Source organism: Theobroma cacao, chromosome 3, assembly GCF_000208745.1.
Source record: "Theobroma cacao cultivar B97-61/B2 chromosome 3, Criollo_cocoa_genome_V2, whole genome shotgun sequence".
Lineage (NCBI taxonomy): Eukaryota > Viridiplantae > Streptophyta > Magnoliopsida > Malvales > Malvaceae > Theobroma > Theobroma cacao.
The window spans coordinates 33,689,121-33,710,347 of record NC_030852.1 but is presented as its reverse complement, the minus strand read 5'-3'; the positions used below and the strand labels follow the sequence as shown (position 1 = coordinate 33,710,347).

At 35.7% G+C, this 21,227-nt stretch overlaps 4 protein-coding genes, 1 long non-coding RNA gene and 1 other non-coding gene across 8 annotated transcripts in view; 4 read left to right on the top strand and 2 right to left on the bottom strand.

Moving 5' to 3' along the window:
• The window catches only part of LOC108661067, a 1,028-nt gene extending 456 nt beyond the window's left edge, over nt 1-572 (bottom strand). The window contains exon 1 of the long non-coding RNA XR_001926876.1: nt 485-572. This is a non-coding gene — a long non-coding RNA (uncharacterized LOC108661067). The remainder of the gene's footprint in view (nt 1-484) is intronic.
• Nucleotides 35-3,693, top strand: LOC18606447. 2 transcript variants are annotated; one of them, XM_018116717.1, is made up of 3 exons: nt 35-1,168; nt 2,658-2,775; nt 2,865-3,693. In XM_018116717.1, the coding sequence occupies exons 1-3, from the start codon at nt 398-400 to the stop codon at nt 3,434-3,436; spliced, it is 1,461 nt and encodes a 486-aa protein (XP_017972206.1). In that variant the 5' UTR covers nt 35-397; the 3' UTR covers nt 3,437-3,693. The 2 variants fall into 2 exon arrangements, with proteins under 2 accessions (XP_017972206.1, XP_007040119.1); XM_007040057.2 differs by having other exon boundaries at nt 37-1,168; nt 2,652-2,775.
• Nucleotides 7,443-10,990, top strand: LOC18606446 (UDP-galactose/UDP-glucose transporter 4). Its single transcript, XM_018118475.1, has 7 exons — nt 7,443-8,111; nt 8,572-8,600; nt 8,722-8,923; nt 9,141-9,383; nt 9,491-9,592; nt 10,276-10,383; nt 10,495-10,990. The coding sequence occupies exons 1-7, from the start codon at nt 7,986-7,988 to the stop codon at nt 10,741-10,743; spliced, it is 1,059 nt and encodes a 352-aa protein (XP_017973964.1). The 5' UTR covers nt 7,443-7,985; the 3' UTR covers nt 10,744-10,990.
• On the top strand, nt 11,612-16,613 carry LOC18606445 (serine-rich adhesin for platelets). Of its 2 annotated transcripts, XM_018118465.1 has the most exons (10): nt 11,612-11,805; nt 12,574-12,725; nt 12,975-13,062; nt 13,588-13,852; nt 13,988-14,143; nt 14,366-14,419; nt 14,660-14,757; nt 14,862-14,987; nt 15,149-15,238; nt 16,140-16,613. In XM_018118465.1, exons 1-10 carry the CDS (start codon nt 11,746-11,748, stop codon nt 16,254-16,256), a joined length of 1,206 nt encoding a protein of 401 aa, XP_017973954.1. In that variant the 5' UTR covers nt 11,612-11,745; the 3' UTR covers nt 16,257-16,613. The 2 variants fall into 2 exon arrangements, with proteins under 2 accessions (XP_017973954.1, XP_007040114.2); XM_007040052.2 differs by having other exon boundaries at nt 13,588-14,143.
• TRNAG-UCC lies at nt 17,025-17,096 on the top strand. Its single transcript has one exon. It is a non-coding gene; the product is annotated as a tRNA-Gly (tRNA).
• LOC18606444 (calcium-dependent protein kinase 26) lies at nt 17,142-20,929 on the bottom strand. The gene is made up of 5 exons (XM_007040051.2): nt 20,785-20,929; nt 19,380-20,285; nt 18,983-19,279; nt 18,006-18,422; nt 17,142-17,817 (listed from the first exon to the last, which is right to left on the bottom strand). The coding sequence occupies exons 2-5, from the start codon at nt 19,966-19,968 to the stop codon at nt 17,552-17,554; spliced, it is 1,569 nt and encodes a 522-aa protein (XP_007040113.1). The 5' UTR covers nt 19,969-20,285; nt 20,785-20,929; the 3' UTR covers nt 17,142-17,551.

Below are 21,227 nucleotides of genomic sequence, written 5' to 3'. Positions count from 1 at the left end.
TACCTACCTACTCCTCCTCCTCTCTCTCTCTCTCTCTCTCTCTCTCTCTCTCTCTCTCTCTCTCACCTTTTTAAGTCTTCACCCTAGAGATCTTCACCACCTTAAGAACTTATACCTCACTTTCTTCCCCTATTAATCCCTCTGTCCATTTTTACATTCTCTCTCTCTGCATTTCTTCCTCTTCGGTGTTTCTTTGTTGTACTAAAAGCTGCTAGTCTTTCTGCTAAAGCCTTTATGTACTGATCATTCAGAGTCTATTGTAAATGCTCCCTTCTCTCCTTCAAGTTTTCATCATCATACACCATTGCTTACAGCTGTATAACAACTAACAAACCCTTTTTGTTTAAGACCCTGAATTTTTTTTTAATCCCAGTCATTATCTTTCCTTTTCATAAATATGGCTATGATCAATATTCCCACTGATCATATCAAGCTTAGGAAAACGCTTTTGATCGAGAAAAAACCATTGATGCTCAAAGACTACCTCAGAGACGATCTGAGTTCGTGCTCTTCTAGTGGTTTCAAATCGTTTCCACGTCGCCAGTGTTGCACCACCGTCAGGTTTCTTCTCGAGGCCGACTTGAAGAAAACGAAAGATTGCTCAAGCATTGCGAAACGACATCTCAAAAGAAGTTGTTCGAAGCCAGCTTCCACCAATATTTCAACTCTTCAAAGAGCTTCGGAGGCCGTTCTTAACGCCGTCAAGCTACTGCCTTTTGCTTCCTTCAAGTCATCTTCACCGTCGTTACAAAGCAACAGTTCGAGGAAAGGACTTTTACCAAGGAGTTTTTCAAGGAAGCTCTTCAAAAGAAGGTTTTGGAGAAAAGCTGAAAAGGAAGATGGTGAGATCAGACGCTGGAGATTATTTCGTGAATTTCTTGAAGAGAAAAATCAACCGGCTGATCAGAATAATATTGCCAACGTGAACACCACCGACACCTTTTCTAGCATTATCACTACCAGTAGGGTCTCTACAAGCACAAGCAGTAACAGAAACAGCTGGCCCGAAAGTGAATTCACTGCGGACATTTTACAGTCTTCGAGCCGTAACTCCGAGAGTTTGAGCGAGAACGACGTTGTTGATGGTAAAACAAATTTACCTGAGATTAAAAGGGTCAGCAATGTAACAGGCGTAACAGTAGGTGAGGATTCCATCAACTACACGAAGGTAAAGAGAGATTAATTCAATGTTTCGCGTATTAGCATTAATATTTTCCCTGTCTGTTGGTGGCGTTCCCTGATTGGCTGTTGTCTTATTATTACCTTTTTTTTTGTTGCTTTTTTGGGGAATAAATTTGGTGAGGGAGACTTTCCAATTTCTTGGGGGTGGGCTCGGGGAAGAGAACAGCTGGCCGTGGGATCGCACGGAATTCTCACGCGTGGGGTATTTCTCGGGAAAGGATTGGGTACATCTCGGAGAGATGGAATTAGATTCCCGTCGAGCTCTTCGAGGCCTACGATCCCGCTACAAAGCGGGCTTCTTGCGGGATCCACGGCGGAGAAACTCGAAAGAGAATCTAGTTTCATAGTACGCCCGATGTACCATATAATTCCTTTTTCTTTTATCCTTACAAAATTTATATTGGAAATAAAGATGTTAGTTGGTGCCTTTAAGTGAGATTAGTATGGGTAGTTTTGGAATTAGGATGGTTTTCCTCCTTGTCGGTTAGAGAAGCAAATTTGGCAGCTCATTACAAAATTATAAACAAGTACAAATGGGATTCCATATGGTGGATTGACATTTGAATATTATTTTCATTTAAGAGCATAAATATAGCTACCAATATTAATAATATTGTTCCTTTTTCTGTTGGGTTAGGGGGATATGTTAAATGTTTACCGCTTATAGCCTTCATTCAGCTATGTATTTTTTTAATTGATTTTACTAAGATTTGAAAAATTAATTTAATGGGCAGTAGGGCAGATGTCAAGTTGTTGTCAAGTAGTGAGTTGACTTTGGCCCACTCAACTTATCTTTTAATAAATGTTACTAGCCTCTTTGTCCTAGGCCTTTGGTTCGTGTCTCCCTCTTGAAGTAGAAGATTTCTTGAACATGCCAATAAGCTTTGACACGAGCCACTATTTGATTGGATCAAAGATTTTGTGATTAGATAAAACGTTTTATCATCCTTAGTATGACTTGGGTTTTTGTTCTTTTAATTGTTGGTTTAAGAAATATATAGTAATTTCTAAAAGGTAAGGAAAACAGAGTAATTAATCTACTAGTTTTTTTTTTAAGGTTTATTTATGTACTACTTAGTAGTAAACATATTTTATACTAGTAATTGTTTTATTCATGGGTTTTCACTCTCGTCGTGGCTCCTCGTTTTGAAGAAAAATTAGTAATCAAATGAAAATTTATAAATTATTTAATTAAATTTGTATTATAATATTGTTAGTAATTATATTATAATATTTAATTAACATTATATTGTAATATTATTAGTTAATGAAAATTAAGTTATGATCAGTTTAATTTATGTATATACTTTATTTACTTTTGTGAACAATTCCAAATACAAATTTCATAATACGATATTTGTCTTCTCCTTTTTTCAAAAAAAATTATTTTTTCTTCTCCTGACAATTATAACTAACCCTTCATTGACATACTTTGATGAGTTAATTGATGATTCAACGAATTGGCACAGGAACAGGATTGGCGAAACGAGGACGGAAAAGAACAATTTAGTCCAGTCTCTGTACTAGATTGCCCATTTGATGATGAAGAAGACAATGGCTCTCCTTTCAAAGACCAACTCGCACGTGTGGAAGGTCCCTCTCTCCCACTATCCCTGATCTCACTCTCTCCCTCTCTTTCTTAGGCATACCTTCGACTAACAAGAATTTGCGGTGAACAACAGGAACCAAACAAAAGCTCATGCAAAGGATTATAGGGTTTGAGAACCTGGCTCAGCTGGCGCCTGTGGACTTGGAGAAACGAATTGCATTTTCAGAGCTTGAAGATGAATCACTTGAATCCCCCAAGGAACCCTGCTCAGTGTCTGTCGACAACAATGGCAACATATCTGATGAAGTTAAGCAAGAAAAAGATAAAGAAGGAAATGGGAAACTACTTATGCTATTGAAAGCGAAAATCCCATCAGACAGTTCAAAGTTTAAGGCTGATAATCTATTGTTAGATTTCTTTAGGGAGAGAATGGTTGAAGATAACAATGCCGAAAAGCATGCTAAGATGGGGCTTGAAGAGTTTGTGCTAGACTTACTCAAGGTGGCTGAAGATTGGGTTAATGGGAATCCTCAAGAATTGCTTCTCGGATGGGAGGTGCAGGATGGTAGAAAAGCCTATGTGAAAGAAATGGAGAGAAATGAAAATTGGAGAAACTTTTATGTGGAAAAGGAAAAGGTGGGATCAGAGGTAGAGCTTGAGATTTTCAGTTTGCTGGTGGATGAGTTACTGACTGATCTCTTTTGACATTTTGTTCACTCATTCAAGGTGGTTTTCGTCACTGCAAGGACAGGAATTGACTTGAATGACTAAAGCCACCTTGAAGAAGGCAACTAGAGGTGCATTGATTTTTTCTATTATTATTATTATTCTCCCTTTTTCTCTTTTCTCGGGAGAAAAGATTGTGAAAAAATATTCTGAAATTTTTGGGAACACGAACTGGTTCTTCTCTTCTTCTCTATAGCCGTACTTCTTTTTCGAGCATAAAGGGGACGCTTGCTTTAGCATTGACATGCGAGATATAAATATTTATACATTAGCCAATGACTAAAAAGGAGAAAAATGCAGTTTCTTCTGCACTCTGCACTGTGCAGGCAATTATTTCTCATACTTTGTTTTCTCTAACAAAAACTTAATATAGCTTTCTGCGATCGGTAGATTCAACCTTTTTTTTTTTTGGAAAACCAAGCAATAAACCTTAATTTTCCAGCAGACATAATATGTGTAGTTCTCCTCTACAGTCTTGAAGTGATTAGAGTGATCAGTTATCCATATTTTGCACTAATAAGCCCTTGAATCGACCCTATCAAGCCCACTACTGTCACAAGCAAGCAGACAGAGCTGAGACTCCTAAGAACAATCCATTTTCTGGTTCAGGTTGAATTCTCTTCTGCACAAGGTGCATTTCCAATCATTCCTTGATTTAGTGGTTTGTGCGAGTGTTGAGATGTAAACATCTCCCTTTCTCTCCCTTCCATATTTTGATGGCACGTATGTGAATTGTGTTTGCATGATAAATGGTCCAAGTAAGGAGCCCAGAAACAAAACAAGTGTTAATTGGGCTGGAAGAGTTTAGCAAAAAGGCTTCGAAAAGCCTAAATAATGTTTACCCACATCAACCCACCTCCAAAAGCATTTGGGCCTTTTGACTTGGTTCGCTGGCAACCCATTTTGACACTTGAGATTTTAGCTTACAACTCTTTTTTGTTACTGAACAATACTGTCACTGTTCTTTGTTACTTTCTGTTAGTGGCTAGTAAAAATTTACTACTTTTTTACCCGGTTACACAGGCATTTATCACACTGCTTCCGCTCATTACGCACCGCCCACCAAGCGGTGGCCGGCGAGAAAACAATGTACGTATTAAGTTTACCATACTTCAAAATCTAGTGGTAGCCATAGTAAAACTCTATTTCTTTGGGGTTTTATTTTCTTTTGATTAACATATAAATTTTTCGGAAATTTTAATTACACAAAGAAGTAATTTGATTATAGACGGTTATAATGAAATTTTGGACCCTCGCACCAAGATTTTGAATCTTGTTTTGATTATCTTTTAGCAAGAGGAAATAATGTGACATTTGAAGTCTAATACTACTAATTAATTGCTTGAAATGAACATAAATAGTATGTAGTAGTTGAATTTTGTAGCTTGTAGGTAAATTGTTAGAGTTTTGTGTGGGGTTCAAAGCATTAAAAATGTGTAAAACTTAGGTATTACAACAATTATGCTAATTTTGAGGGGCCAGTCTTGGATATTGGGAAAGAAATTTGCTGACTCCCCGTCCCTGTCAGCACGTATACGCATAAGCTTCTTCGTTCTTGGTAATAGTAATAACGGGCAATTCACGTCACAATTACTAGAAACCCTGCGAAGACGTTCTAGGAGTTCCTCAATTTATTTTTTTTTTCTTTTTGAGAATATGGAATTGCTATCTCCAAGTCCCCATTCTTTGTTCCATTGTCCACAGGCCACAGCTACTTCGCTTGGTGTGAATAAAAATTCAGAGGTGGATAATGGAAATAGAATTTGTGGATCCCACTGCCAGATGCTGGCCCTAACTTTAGCCGCCACGACACGTGGCTAGAAAAGGAAATGGACACCAATGCTGGCCCTACTAAGCAGCCAATTCATGAGCTGAGCTTAGCACAGTTTCTGATATCTCGCGTTCTTTTCTGCTTGCGATAAATTCACCTCACCAGCCTAGCACCGTTCATAGGTCTTTCTATATTTAGTCGGAGAAATGAATGCGTGGAGGAATCTGATAGTCCGATTATTTCCGTTTTTGTTAAAAATTAAATATTTATAATTGTTACATTCATGTCTTTTTATTATAATTAAATTGTTTTTTCTTTTTTTCATTATTTATAAAAAATAAACGCTCATAAAATTTGTTCATTACAAATATATCATTTTTAATAATTTATTAAACAAAATAAAAAAAATTTGAAATTCAAAATCAAATCAACCTATGACATACATATCAAATTTATCAATAAAAAAAGGAAATTTGAGAGAAATTAAATATGTTAGTTTATTCTTGTAAAGTATTAGTGAACTAAGCATGATCCTAATTCCCAAACATAACTCAACGAATTTAAAAGTCAAAAAATAAATTTTTTTACAACCGACAACTTGTGAAGAAAAAAAATATGTTTAATTATATAAAATAAATGAAGAAGAGCAATTTTTTAGATATCTATAATATATATAAAAGTAAGATGTTTCAATTTCTTTCAATTTGTTTCAATTGATTTTTCAATTGAATGACAAGTGTCATTCAATTAGAATTTTTATTTTATTTTTTTGACTTTTCATTTTCTATTGAATTAATTTTTTTACACCTTATGTCAAAAATAATTTATATTTGACATTTGAAGGGTTTTTTTTGTTTTTGGTTTACAACTTAAAAACAATAATTTATAACTTTTAATGCTTAAAAAATAGATTTATTTAATATTTATCAATTATAATTTAATATTATTTTTTATATATATTTTCTTATTTTACATTAATCTGAATCTATAGTATATATATATATCTCTTTTATATTTAAATGTTTAAATTTTAATAAATATCCATCCAATTTATTATATAAAGTAAGATAATTGATTGGGTCAATTGATTGACATTTGTTATTCTTAATTAAATTAACTTTTTTTACACCTTATGTCAAAACTACATTGTTTTTGACATTTAAAAGGTTTTTTTTACACCTTATATCAAAGTTGCGTTGTTTTTTTAGATTTGAAGGTTTTTTTTTTTATTTTAGTAAAAAAAATACTTGAAAATAATAATTTTTAATTTTTAATATTTAGAATATAGATTCATTTAATATTTATCAATTACAATTTAATATTATTTTCTATTTATACCCTCTTATTCTGCACGAACCTGAATTCATAGTATTTAAACATTTATTTTATATGTAAATATTTTAATTTCAATAAATATTCATCAAATTCATTGAGCAAAATAAAAAAGTTAAGAAGGTTTGTTCATTTCTTAATATACATAACACATAGCATCATTAAACAAATAAATCAACTAAATTTGATAACCTTTAGCCATTCATTTTATATATAAAATATATATTATTAGAAATTAATAACCATCTTATATTGATATGATATTTATATTATACGGTTACCTTATATTGTATAACTGTTTATCTTAATCTATCAATAATACATGTTATATATTATCTCATTTTTTAATATTTTACTGCTTTATAATTATATATGTAGGTGCAAATTTTCGAAAATTGAAACCAAAACAAATAATTATTTTAAATTAATACCAATTTATTTTTTTCTCTATCAGTAAAAATCGAATATTCATATAATTAACTAATATAATATTGCTTTCCCTACGAACTCTTTAAAGGTACAAAATTGAAATTCACTATAACATAATCAATATTTTATGTGATATTTTTCCTAACGTAGCTACGGACACCATCTTAATTAATAATAAAATACCTAAATAGTATTTAATAAAGTATAAAATTAAATTAATAAAATGCTTTTATTATTCTATTATTGTCAACTCCATATAAATTTCAAATGCTTCTAAATAAGAAAGATGCTTTTAGATTTATATGAAGTTGATAATAATAAGATAATAAAAATTAAAAAAAATAAATGGATTAATTTCCTAATTGTTGTTGATAAGATTCAAGAGTACATGTGATTTGGATAAAGGAGAAAGCTCCTCAAAAAGTCAAAAGTCTCGTATACATGATAAGTATCTTTGATTCCCATTTTCGCGAGAAAAAAAACAATTTTCCGAGAGTTTGCAGAGAAACTTCCCCGTGCTGCGACCAGGGAGCTTGAACTTGACTCGCTCCGTCTCGCTCTTCCTACCCAAATATTTTATTCCTCTCCCCTCATTGTATCCTCCTTACTCCTTAGCTAGCCTCTTTTAAAGTCTTCTAAGTCAGTTGCCACAGTTTTCCCAGAGGGAGAAAGAATCACAAAAGCCTCGCACTTCACAAGTCTCTCTCTCTCCCCTAAATTTGATGCTAATATTATTTTTAGTGAGGGAGAGAGTAGAGGCGAGGATAAGTCTTTTTAAAATCTTCTTTTGATACTTTCCTTCTTCTTGTAATAATAAAAATCCAACCTTTTTTAGCGTTCAGGGTAATAAAATAAACAAGAAAACGTTATTTGAATGTCCTCTTTTCATCTGTTTTCTGGGCTCTGTTCTGGTTCTTTGTTCAGGGGTTGAATTTATTTATTTGGGCTGAGATTTGGTGCTCAGTAAATTAAACGATCAGAACTTGTTGAAAGGAGATGAAAAGCGAGGATCAAGCAAGGTATTTGTTTGGGATTTCTCTTACAGATAGACCGAAATGGCAACAGTTTCTTATTTGTTCATCCGGATTCTTCTTTGGTTACCTTGTTAATGGCGTTTGTGAGGTTTGTTCTTTTAAGTTTTTAACTTTTATTTGACCCTTTTTGGGGTGTCTAATGAGCAGTTCCTTTTGAAAATTTTCACTACCTTGCTGTTTTGCACTGGTCATTTAATTTGCAATGGTTTCTTGACTCTGCATGTGACGAATTCCCAGTTATGCATGCCGGATCTTTTTTCTTTTTCTTTTTCTGGGTTTCTCTGTGTTTGGTTGCTAAGAAATTATGGTAGGAAGAGAGTTAGGAAATTCTATTAGTATTATATTTTTGTCTTGTTTGGTTGTTAAAAGTTGGCAAAAATTAGTTGAAACGTTGGTCTCGAGTAGGTTCTCTGCATTTGCCATTTCATGGCTTTGACCAGTTGATTTCTATGGTGAAATGATTCAATGAATGCTACTTGCACTGTTTTATTGGATTTTAAATTCCCATTTCAACCTGATAATTGATGTGTTCTTTTGCTTGGTTGTAGGAATATGTGTATAATAGGCTTCAGTTCAGGTAAATTCATCATAAATTTCTCCTCTTTATTTTAATTGTTTTTACGTATATCTTTTAAATATGCCTGGCTTTCCCAGTATACTTGGATTTTTCTTGACTTAAATCTTGCAAATGTTTTCAGCTATGGATGGTATTTTACTTTTGTACAAGGATTTGTTTACCTGATATTGATACGGCTTCAAGGCTTTACCATAAAGCAAATGGTCAATCCATGGCAAACATATGTGAAACTATCTGCTGTTCTCATGGGTTCTCATGGTTTAACCAAGGGTTCATTGGCTTACCTGAACTACCCTGCTCAAATTATGTTCAAATCTACAAAGGTAACGAGTCAAAGAATTCGTGTAAAAATTGCTTGTTGCCATCCTTTCTTTAGCTAAATAAGGATAAAATTTTCTTGCACCTAATCAGTTTATCAGAGTTCAAAGAATGCCTATATCTCCTTTCTCAAGCAATTGTAGCATTCGGCAATGTAATTCAAGATTCTTTTTCTTTTTTTCAATTCTAACATACGAAACTTCTATTGTTCTGAGACTTTAGGTACTGCCAGTTATGATTATGGGTGCCTTCATCCCTGGCCTGAGAAGGAAATACCCATTTCATGAATACATCTCTGCTCTGCTTCTTGTTGTTGGTCTCATCCTTTTCACCTTAGCAGATGCCCAGACATCGCCCAATTTTAGCATCATTGGTATTATAATGATTTCAGGTGCTTTAATCATGGACGCCTTTTTGGGTAATTTCCAAGAAGCAATTTTCGCCATGAATCCGGAAACAACACAGGTTAGCCATAAAAGTTTTTTTTCTCATTTCTGCTTGAAACGAGAACAATCAGAAATAAAGTACTGACACTTTTATGTCTATTTATATTTGTTAATTTTCTACTACAGATGGAGATGTTGTTCTGCTCAACAGTAGTCGGGATTCCTTTCTTACTTGTGCCAATGATTCTAACAGGAGAGCTCGTTACTGCCTGGAATTCTTGTTCTCAGGTAAAGAGCAATGCCCTCCCTGCACCCCCTCCCCCTGGGTCACTGCCCCTTTCTTTATTTTATTGATTTAATTCTTTCTTCCACACCCTCCTCCCCTGCCAGGGGCCATGGGTGCATAAAATAACGTTTTCTTTGTGACTTAAACAAGAAAGTACTGCGGTGAAGTCATGTACAACGTGCCCACTAGTTCTATCAAAATTAATTTTCCTGGGAGAAATCAATGATTTGGTAGTTGACCATTCTAGTTAGTGTTGAATACAATTCTCCAAGTCAGACTTATGAAGAGTTGCTGTCATTCTTTAGATTGGACATGGGGAGTAGCTGACATTTAGTAGATTTTCTGGGAAAATGATTAACTCTTTTGTTATAAGATATTCTCAATTACAAAATGACATACTCCTGGGACCAACAGAGGTTCATCAGTTTTGTTTTGGTGGACCTGGCGCATAACCCCAAACCAATCACACACGCACAAAGGCATGTGAAGCCCACTGATATTTCCTACTTGCATCTCGTCTCTTGCTCCGTTGGTGTGATCTTAATCAAAAATAATTTCTAACAGTGAAGAGCACCTAGATTGTTATTCCTCTTTTCTTTGTACATTCATTTTCAACATTTTGATTAATACCGTAATTTCTTCTTGTTATTGATATCGCTTTTTGGGTAATGTCAATGAATTGCAGCATCCTTATGTGTATGGGGTGTTGGTGTTTGAAGCCATGGCCACATTCATCGGTCAAGTGTCTGTTTTATCCCTCATTGCTATTTTTGGTGCTGCTACCACTGCCATGGTAAATATACTTATAATTTCTCCGGGATATTTGGTTTTCTAAAAGATCCATTCTCAACTGTATCATGATTTCATCTAACTATTAGTTTTCTTCTTTGGCACCGGCTTGCAGATAACAACTGCTAGAAAGGCTGTCACTTTGTTGCTGTCATACATGATATTTACAAAACCATTAACTGAACAGCACGGGTCAGGGCTGTTGCTCATAGCCATGGGAATCATATTGAAGATGTTGCCGGATAGTAAACCAGTACCAAGGATCCCAATCTCAAATGTAAATGCCATGCATCCAAAAACCTCTTCCCAAGAAGCTGAAAGTGTAGAATTTGAAGAAGATGAAGAGACAAAGCCCCTAGTCTGAAAATAATGTGAAATTATTCAAGGCTCTAGCCTCTAGATCAAGATTGCCCCCTTTTCCTGTCTATGTCAAATGTTTTCATATTCATTTAATATTTTTGGTTTCCTTACTGAACCCACTGCGTTATGGGTGATGAGTAGTAACAAATAAAAGAAAGTACGGGTAAATAGCTAGTGCTGTAGGCTGTAGCCTCTACTCTCTTTGATGCTATAACCAATTGAATTGATAAACGGCCTATTTTTCACTAAAATAGCGTTATGGATCAACAACAAAAATGTTGATTATTTTCCTTGAATTTTATTTAAAGTTAAATTAGTCCGTATGTTTGGTTCAGCAACAAGTGTATGTACCGTATTTACCTCAATGGTAAAACGTAAGCAAGTGTATTTACTTTAATGGTAAAAGTGTATACATTTTCTTCTTTAGATTAAAAAATAATAATCCGTTAAAAATTGGACTGCAAGTAGTCTAAACATTATAGATATAAAAATGGAATAACACTGCCTGAGGTCATATTCTAAAGTACGTATAGAACTGATGTCCCTAACATGCAATGGAGGGTCGAGATTTTGATACAAGTATTCAGCGGCAGTTGCTTTCACCGTATAAAAGGGAGATGACGTGTCGTCTTGTTTATATGTATGCAAATGGTGACCACGTGTATCTCACATTATTAAAGGGCCAAGCCCATGGTGGTGGGCGCTGTGAGACAATTAAACAAGCACGTGGCCCACGAGACCTCGGAAACCAATCCGACAGTCCCAATTAAATGTCTGGTTCCCCACCTGATCGGACGCCCACAATCTACCCATTCCGGTTTTAAAATTTTATCATAATTAGTCCCAAATAAAAAAAAGTCCCCATCTTCACTCCAAAAAATAAAAATAAAAAAGAAGGCCCCATCTCTCTTCAGTAGCCTGAAAAAAAAGCCATAAACTTTTTTTTTGAACCCTAAACCCCCGCTCCCCTGTTTTCCTTTTTTTTTTAAATCTTCATTGAACCGCCATGAAAGGAGCGAAACGGTTTGCTTTATCGGGCTCGGTCGCCGATACCAACGATTCTGCTGTGAGTTTTCTTAAATTTTACATATTTCTATTTAAGTTTTTTAAAAAATTTTGCTTCATTGTTCCTACCTTGAATTGATAGTATAACCCTAATTTGATGTTCTTGGTTTTATTTTATTATTCTCAATGCTAAAATGAAGAAAGCGGGCATTTCTTTTATTGGATTTTGTGTATTAAATTGAATTGTAAAGTTTCATTATATATCAGGAAGTAAATGAGCTATAAACTAAAGGCAAAAAATGTTAAAATTTGAATCTTCTGCATGATTTTTAGTTTTTCTTAGCTGGCTGGTATTTTAGGTTGATTGAAAGTTCTCTTTCTCTTTTTTTCTTTTTATTTGGATGTGGGTTTATTCAATTTTCAAGAATGAACTTGAAGTTGATAGAAGCTGAAGCAGTTGAACTTAGCCGTCATTGTCTATGTATTGTTTAAGCTGGGATTTTGATTATGCTAGTTAGCGGGTATTTTAGAAATAATGTTTAGCAAAGCAGAGAAAATCAACCAACCAATCGACTGGAGCAAATTAGTCTCAGGTATAGAATAATGGAATAAAAAGGGAAAAGCCAATTTCAATGCAGTGGCTGAAAATAAGAATGATTTAACTAGAAGTTTACTTGTCAAAGCATGCATTGTTTGAAAGATGGGGGAGTGGGGGGAGTGGTTATGGCTATTTTGTGCAAATACTAAATAGTTAGTTGTTATCATTAGATGGTTTGATGCATCAGTGACGTTGTCGAGGCTTAGTGTTTATTTATCAAAAATGGTGCAGTTTCGGAATAAAAGAATAATGGCAGGATCTCTTTTTGATGCTCAAAGGGCAGAACCATCTCAACAGCAGTCAACTGCAACACCACCACTAGACCCACAGCGAGCTGAGTTGTCCCGGCAACATGTGAAAGCTCTCAACACCCAATTTGCAAGGTCCTATCTCTCTATCTATTTTATTGTGTGATGTTTGAACAACTTACTTCCGCTTTTCATGTTTGGTAATGACTAAGTGATGGTGTTCTTGTGCTACTTATAGAGCATGTCTGATGTACTTAATATTCTTTTGAGCTTTCTGTATTAATATCTTACCAGTCCTTAGAAAAGTTAAATTTCTTGCTTCTGTTGTTCTTGGACCTTATAAATTTGTACTTATTTCTCCATAACAATATTCTATTTTAACAGTTGGGTGCAATCACAACTGAAGAATCACCCTGATGAGCTTTGGGAAGATGGTGTTCAGGACTACCTAACACATGCTTCAAACATTATGGTAATTTCTGATGATTTTTCCATTCACTTGAGGAAAATTAAAATGTTTTATTTGATTTTATTTTGTGGCTTCATGCTACTTTTCTTTATCTTATATAACATGCTTTCAGTAATTCATTGATTTTGTTAACCCCTTGCAGAAGAATTTAAAGCAGTTTCTTCATGTTATTTCTCGATAAGAGTCAAATTAATGCTAGTTCTCATGCATGGCATATATATCAGTAGTTTGCTATTGGGCAATACTTGCTCATGCCTTGTACCTTTTATATGAAAAAGAATCAGAGGTATTTAAAAATATATCATTCTTCTAGGACGTTTATTAACGGACTATATATGCATATTTTGAAATTCTCCTACCCATCATTTAACCATGAATAGATGGGTTAACTTGGCATATATTGCAAATAACCCTCGTTTGAGTAACTAGGACTTGTAATAATGTTTAAATTCACTAGAGCACTTAAATGCAAGATGTAATTGTTTTTGTTTGCTGACTTGAATGGTATTCCCGATTCCTCTTTTGCAGGAGAAGTTCAGTGATGTTGTCGACTGGCTCAAAGCATATGCTGTAAATAGTGACAGCTTGTCTGTTCCTGAATCTCAAAAAAGTGGAAGTAAAGTGGTGCCTGAAACTAAGAATACTGAGAATAAATTTTTTCAAGTAAAAACTGGATTCACTCCAAGCAGCACAACTACAGGCTTTAGTCTAGGCACTACAACCCCGAGCTTTTCTCTAGGCACTACAACCATGAGCTTTTCTCCAGGCACTACGACCGTGAGCTTTGCTCCAGGTACTACGACTACAAGTCCTACACCAGCTGATATGAATAAAATATTTTCTCCCGTGTATACAAGTGCAAGCTTCACCTCAGCTAGTTCAACTACAAGCTTCACTCCAGCTGGTATGACTACGAGCTTTATGGCAGGTGGTTCGAATTCAAGCTTTACATTTGGCAGTACAGCCACAAGTTCTACTTCAGCCAGTCCAGCAACTATCTTTACCTCATCTGGCATGACCACGAGCTTTACAGCTCCAAGGAGCTCTGGAGTATTCTCCAATAGTCAGACTCCTGTCTTGTTTGGTAGGTGTTGAATTGACTTTCTATGACAAATATTCTTACTAAGGATTTTAATTGTGTCATTGGACATTATTTGCTTGAAAATATTAAGACAATTTGCCCATGCCTTTTAAAAAGGACAAAGGTTTTAAGTGGCAACCTCGATTGAAGTCAAGAATTTGGATGCTATTCATGTTAGTTTTGTCAGATTGATTCCAATTCTGCATCCTATGTTGGTCTTTCCAGGAAGTCAAAGCTCAGTTGCTGTGAACAACAATGCATCAGATGACGCAGATGATGGTGGGAAAATGAAACTTTACCCTTTAATCCTTATTTACTATATATTCTTTTTGTTTTAAACCATTACTTCATTAAAGTCAACCTTATCCTGCAACTTTTTGCTTTTCATCTCTAGGTTATTTCTGTTTGTTGGTTTTAAGTAGATAGGTTAACTCTCTCTCTCTTTTCTCTCTCAACTTTTTAGTTTTCTTTTCATTTTTCTCATTACTTGCATAGTAATGTGTCATTTTGGATTGTCAGAAAATGAGTTACCTCAGCCTAGCAGCCCATCGGTGAAGAAGTCAGAGGAGAAGGGTATTGTCGTTGTTCATGAAGTCAAATGCAAGCTTTATGTCAAGGTATATCCTCAGAAATTATAGATCTGCCGACTCTTGACTTGTGACATGGTGTTTGATCTGACCTTCTCTTGTGTAACCTCTTTCCCTCCCTTTTGTTATACCAGTCAACTGATCCAGCAGAGAAAGATTCATGGAAAGATAAAGGCACAGGGCAGCTTTCCATTAAGTGCAAAGAGGGTATTAGCAAGGGTTCAGCAGATTCCAAACCAACAATTGTCGTTCGGAATGACGTATGTTTCTTCATGTGCATGTATTGGTTCTAGAAATATGATTCATGCATCAGCTGTTGTTTAGTTAGCAGATATGAGATAGTTCACTTTTACAACTGCCCTCACAAAAAGTCCCTTTTTTTTAACTAGCTTTAACTTCTATAACCATCTTCTGCTTGCAGGTGGGAAAGGTGTTACTTAATGCTTTGCTATATCCAGGGATCAAGACAAGTGCACAAAAGAATTCCCTTGTTGCAATATTTCATACTTCGGTAATATATTTGGAAGCCAAATATTTGGGTATTATTGGTATTTTATGCTGTTCTGATCAAGTATCAAACTCTATCACGTTATTTTTATTTTCTGATCACAAATATTACTTAGCAATAGCTTAGCTTCTGGCCAAAGCAGCAGATGGAATTTCTTATGTTATCTCCTATTAGAGCACTCACAAGTTGAGGTTGTTGCTTTAGATTTGTCTATTGAACTACAACAGTGGTGCTTTGGTTTTTGAACAAGTCAAAGATGTCATTATCCACTTTATCCTCAGTTCTTGTGGATTATCATATATGAAGTCATTCATTTGAAATACAAGTATAATATTAGAACTCAACATTTACATATACTTTTTTATTTAGGGCCTCCAGAGGAAAGGGTTTGATATAGGAAATTGACATGTATTTCTACCATAAACTGTTGAAAGTAACATTAGGACCAATTGCGTGGTGCAATGCTTACTCCTCAGCTCACAAGCGTGAGATACAAGTTCAAATCTTGAGAACAACCACTTTTAGAAAATTGCTAGAGAACAACACCATTTCCAATTTATACTGCAGGACCCAATTTGGTGGGATCATATGTGGGAATGACCCTTGTAAGTGGCTCAGAAGGTTGAGATTAGTAATAAATGTGTATAAAGAGCTTGGCAGGCTGCAATCGTGTAGTAAACCCTTACTGATTTGGAATTTGGATGTGGAATTGATGAAAAATATATTGGTAGTTAGAATCTTTGAAAAAAAGATATACTTATCCAGGTATGACAGTCTTTTTGGCATAAACCTGTCTGACATACCAGGATTAGCTTCAAAATTTTTCTTGCAGCATTTGACCATGTTTGTATTATGTTTTATGTTGTTAATTTTTATAAACAGCGACTTCTCTTGAATTTTGTAGGATGATGGTGGCAATAATGATAAAGTTGTGGCACGTACCTTCTTAATTAGAACAAAATCAGAGGAGGACCGAAACAAACTGGCTACAGCAATTCAAGAATATGCGCCTGCATCGTAAAGTATCTATAGGTGACATCATTTTATTCCATCATCTTGAGCCCTAGCAAATATAATGTAATCCTGAATGAGTGCAATTTTCCTGGATATTATTCCTTCACATTATGCCAGGGTCGGCAATTTTAGGGACTAGCCCAGCTTGCTCTGGCGGCTCCAAAAGCAAGGGGGCCTATTTTCATAATCAGACTTGATGAGATTATTGTATGCCCACAGGAGTTGTACCATAAACAGAGATTACAGTTATTATCTTCTGCTGAAAAATTCTGAGGAACTGTTTCTGTGATTCCTATTAAATCTTTTGGATGCCCTTTTCAAGCCAGGTGCTGATGGCTCACTACTGAAACGAATTTTGTTCCAAGATTATTTTTTGGAAGTCACTTGTCTGCAAAATTTTCCTCTACGTGTGTTCATCATGCCTACTGCCTCTGTCTAACTTGTTCGTACAGTGATGTAAATGCTAGTGCTTAAGAGTTAAGAAGGGAGCCAAGAAAACTAGTAAATTTGTATTTTAGTTTCATTTCCTGTTGGTTTGGGTTGCCCTTGGTCTTCCTAAGGGTTGAACAGATTGCAATCACCATCAGCTGCACGTTATTTTATTAAACCATTTCTTTCCATGACCCAACGATGAAGAATCTCTGCTATTGGCCTCAGATTGGAATTCAGGAGTGAATAAACCTTTTTCGATTGAATAATGCGGGCCGTGGGTTCTCATGTTTCTTTCTAAGTACCAAGTCAGAAGTTGAAACTTAGGTAAAAGAAATGGCACTCGGCGTTTGTAGTCCAACGGTTAGGATAATTGCCTTCCAAGCAATAGACCCGGGTTCGACTCCCGGCAAACGCAATCACATCTATTTTTTTCTTTTTACCAGAAAAGATGCTAAAAATTACTAAGTGAAAATAGTTATCTCAAAATGTATTGATAGTGGAAAGCAGCATTTTTCCAAGTATTTTCATCGGAAATTACAATTTACAAACAATAAGGGATCAAAAATGTTTCTCCCAAGTTACAGGGCGGCTTGTTAGAGGATGAATAAGTAGTTGTACCCTATTACATCGCCTGACTCTGAACATAATGCCAATTTCAATCTTCAAATTCAGAAAAGCATCATCACTCAAACACCAACATGAAATTAAGCCAACAGATCCCTTTTTACCAGAGCTCAGCTCCTCAGATTTGATATACATATCTCACATCTGCATCTATGTTCCCAGCTGTGTCACGTTTTCTATTTCTGTTCCAGTCAATATCAGTGTATATAGTTGTTCCCCTTTTGCTCAAACCTTGTATGAACACTTCTAGCATACGAGGGATAATCTAAGTGATGGAGCGGTAGGAATATGAGTGCAGGATGCCCAACGGATTACTGACTCAGTCACCACAAGGTCAAAGTGATCAAACTCACCAAGACCAATAGTGTGATTCCTTTTGCTATGAATGCCTGCAAGGCGAGATCCGTTGGATCCTCCCCGGCGAATTTCTGTCTTTTGTTCCACTTCTCCTGTCTTGTGTTTCACTGCAACTGAAGTATCCGGCAACATAAATAGCTTTACTAAGTTTGATTCTGCAGAGTGAAAGAAAGAAGTCAGCATAATGTTACAATTCCCCATTAATCCATTTTTGGCATTCTCCAATTAATTATGAGAAGTAGCCACCAGTATCAAGTTCCATAAGCCATATTTCCTTGTTCAGTTTTCAAGAAAAAAAAGGAAAATAGCAGCCTCTAGCCAAGAATAAAATGAAAACAAATACCTCCATATTCTTTTCCCATCTTTGATGTCTCAGCTTTAGCTTCCAAAGAAATTTTTAGCGGTTCAACAGCAGCAGTTGGACTGAAGAATGTAAAGCTTGGCATTGATGGAATTGTGGATGAAAATTCTGCTGCACTTGATTGACAGCAGCTGCTAAATGAAAAACCCACAGATTCAGAGCAAGGACTTGCATTTTCAACTAAGAAAGAAGAAAAGGATGATTTGCAAGTGAATGCAGGTGTTCCCAGTTGGCCATTGGCAGATACAGGTGATCCATCACTAAAGCTATAATCCTGATTTCTGTCTACGAATGGCATGGCGAAAGAACCTCCTCCTACTTCGAGCTCTCTGCAATCAAGGTTGTCGTGTTTCAATGCTTCTTCAGCTACTTCTCTGCAATCCTCCACCCAGGGGTGAGCTGTGAAACGCAGTGGCTTCTATTAGAAGCTATAAATTGGAACAAACTCTTTCTGAAGGGCTAAAAGCCTAGTTTTGAAACCATGCTAAAATTTGAAAAGTATAGCATGCAACTTTCCTGCTTCTTAGGACTGTGACAAGAGGAAAAAGCTCCGTGGACTCTTGCGTTGCATTAACTAAATCCTAACAACATCCTTAATTTCTTTATTGATCAAACCATATTGTCATATTTGTTTGATGAACCTCCAAATTGAATATTTGATGACAAAAGTAGCTTCTGAACCATGCAACTGAAGTGCTTTCAACTTTCAAGTGATAGCCTAATGGTCTAAAGTGTGAACAGCATTCTTTTTCTTGATTAAAACATGGCAGTACTATGAACTAATTTGTTAAATAGCTTTTCAATTATTAAGATAATTTTGTACCTTTTTAATTTCAGGAAACAAGCATACCACCAACTGGTTTACCTGAAAAATCATATTACTAGTTTCATAGCCTCTTATTAACTTGCAATGCAATTATGTGCACTCAGCACAGACAAAAATTTATACATCAACTTACCTAGAACCTTTGCTGCAGTGAGCCTCTTAGAAGGGTCTACACAAAGCATTCTAGTGATTAAATCCCTCGCAGATACAGAGATGTGATCCCAAGGATCAGTAGGGAATCTTAGTTCGGCAGCCCTAACAGCATCAAATATCTTTGATTTAGTCTTCCCCCCAAAAGGAGGCATCCCACTTAGAAGAATATACAAAATAACTCCTGCACTCCATACATCAGCAGCTTGATTATAACCCCCTGCCAAAACCTCTGGCGCTATATAAAATGGGCTACCAACAGTACCATGCAAACTTTGCCCTGTTGACATGAAACCAAAATTCTTTCATTAAAAATACGCAGACCAAATGTTGTCTTCGAGATGCACTAAATGAAATAAAAGGAACAATAGAGACCTCACCCTGTTTTATATAGGTTGCAAGACCAAAATCTGCCAGTTTAATTGGAGATGACGAGGATTTAGTTGCTAAGAGAATATTTTCTGGTTTGAGATCTCTATGAACAATGCCATTATCATGACAGTACTTGACCACTTCCATCAAATGCTTAAAAAGAACACGAGCCTCAAACTCAGAAAAACTCCCATATTTCTCAAGCCGGTGGAAAAGTTCCCCTCCTGCACATAACTCCATCACCAAGTGCACAAAGTCCTCATCTTCATAAACTGCCTTGAGATCCACAACATTTGGGTGCCCAGATAACCTAGTCATTATTTCAATCTCAAGCTTGATGCTGCAGAAATCATCTGGTGTGACCAACCTATCTTTAGCAATGGACTTGCAAGCCAAAACCTCACCAGTTAACTTGTCAGAGCATGCCCTAATCACACCAAATTGCCCCCATCCTAATTGCCCTCCAAGAACATACTGATCTCGCAAATTTGATATTTGAGTTGTGTCCATAATTGTCTTAGCAAGGCTCGCAACCTTGTAACAGTTGCAGAATTGGATTGAAGGAAGGCTAATGTTATTGCTAGTGACAATTTCCATGCCAATGAGGGCAACTATAATTATAGAAAAACACCCATCAAGACCTCACTAGCAACATCAAATGATATAGAACTACCATCTTTTCTTCTCAGCTTTGCAATCTAATCCATGAGTTGGCTGGATTCTTAGGTTAGACATGAGATCAATTATGTGAAACAACACATTTACCAAACCCATACAAAGAATCAACTTCTAACATGAGCTTCTCATGATATACAGTTAAACTCTTATCAGAGATAGCCTTGTTGACCCCCTTCATAAACTGAACAATTCCCACAGCAGAGTCGCAGAAGGCTTTGATCTTCCACAATGATCACCTACAGCAAAAGCATGAATTGCTAAATCTCAGACAACCTGCTTAAACCCCAAGGTTCTGGTTTTCCTTTTTTATTTCTTATCAACTTTTTTCTATAGTTTATTAATATTCCTCTTACTTAGTTGCCAAATACAGAGAATTCAATCACAAACCACTCTTCAAATGCTCTTTGCAGATCCATAACTAAATTTAAACTTAGCATAGAAAAGTAAACCTCCCAAAGCAAACCTCAACCATAACTCTAAAACCCAAAAACGTTAAAGACCCCAACAGAACCCATAATTATTCATAACATAACAAAAATAAAGAAAACCACATACTTTACAAAACAACCGTACAACCCCATAGCAAAACAGAATCACGAACTACCAAAAACACGAAATCCCAGCAAAATTTACATAAGAAAAAGACATAAAGTTGAAAGTTTTTCAACTAAACAAAACTAAAATGCATAAAAAGAACACACATTTTTCAATCCCAGAAAGAGAGAAGAGACTGACCAGCTTAGCAAATGCGTTGAACGAGTACATATGTTTTATGGGAAAGTCTTCAGTTTTTTCCAGGGTCCAAAACTCAGTCCTTGGTTTCTCTCTGGTTCAAAAGAACATCTTCCAATGTGACCGGCAACCTAAGGAACCTGTTTCAATGTTCATGGTATTATTATTTATCTTTTTTATGCTTTGTTTTGTATGGATATTAAGCATTGCCCAATAATGTGCAGGATATAAAGGTGCACAATCACCACTTGAGTTTGCCACGTGTCCCATTACATCTAGTTGGGATGTGGGTCCCAGCAAACCTGATGGTTTCATTTACCAAATTACCCTCCACGTGGACATGTGCAATGATGATTAACTCTCACACCAACCAGCAAGTGGAGACAGCATTACCCTATTTTTTTTAATCCAAGGGAACTTCTCTATGTTATTTTAGATCCTTCCTT

Coding starts and splice junctions, on each gene's coding strand:
- LOC18606447 (XM_007040057.2), top strand. CDS start 398: ATGGCTATGATCAATATTCCCACTGATCATATCAAGCTTAGGAAAACG. Junction 1,169..2,651: donor ATTCCATCAACTACACGAAG/GTAAAGAGAGAT, acceptor GAATTGGCACAG/GAACAGGATTGGCGAAACGA. Junction 2,776..2,864: donor CCAACTCGCACGTGTGGAAG/GTCCCTCTCTCC, acceptor GGTGAACAACAG/GAACCAAACAAAAGCTCATG.
- LOC18606446 (XM_018118475.1), top strand. CDS start 7,986: ATGAAAAGCGAGGATCAAGCAAGGTATTTGTTTGGGATTTCTCTTACA. Junction 8,924..9,140: donor TTATGTTCAAATCTACAAAG/GTAACGAGTCAA, acceptor CTGAGACTTTAG/GTACTGCCAGTTATGATTAT. Junction 9,593..10,275: donor CCTGGAATTCTTGTTCTCAG/GTAAAGAGCAAT, acceptor AATGAATTGCAG/CATCCTTATGTGTATGGGGT.
- LOC18606444 (XM_007040051.2), bottom strand. CDS start 19,968: ATGGAAATTGTCACTAGCAATAACATTAGCCTTCCTTCAATCCAATTC. Junction 18,423..18,982: donor CACTGCAGCAAAGGTTCTAG/GTAAGTTGATGT, acceptor TGCGTTTCACAG/CTCACCCCTGGGTGGAGGAT. Junction 17,818..18,005: donor GATGGGAAAAGAATATGGAG/GTATTTGTTTTC, acceptor TTCACTCTGCAG/AATCAAACTTAGTAAAGCTA.
- LOC18606445 (XM_007040052.2), top strand. CDS start 11,746: ATGAAAGGAGCGAAACGGTTTGCTTTATCGGGCTCGGTCGCCGATACC. Junction 12,726..12,974: donor CTCAACACCCAATTTGCAAG/GTCCTATCTCTC, acceptor CTATTTTAACAG/TTGGGTGCAATCACAACTGA. Junction 14,758..14,861: donor AATGCAAGCTTTATGTCAAG/GTATATCCTCAG, acceptor TTGTTATACCAG/TCAACTGATCCAGCAGAGAA.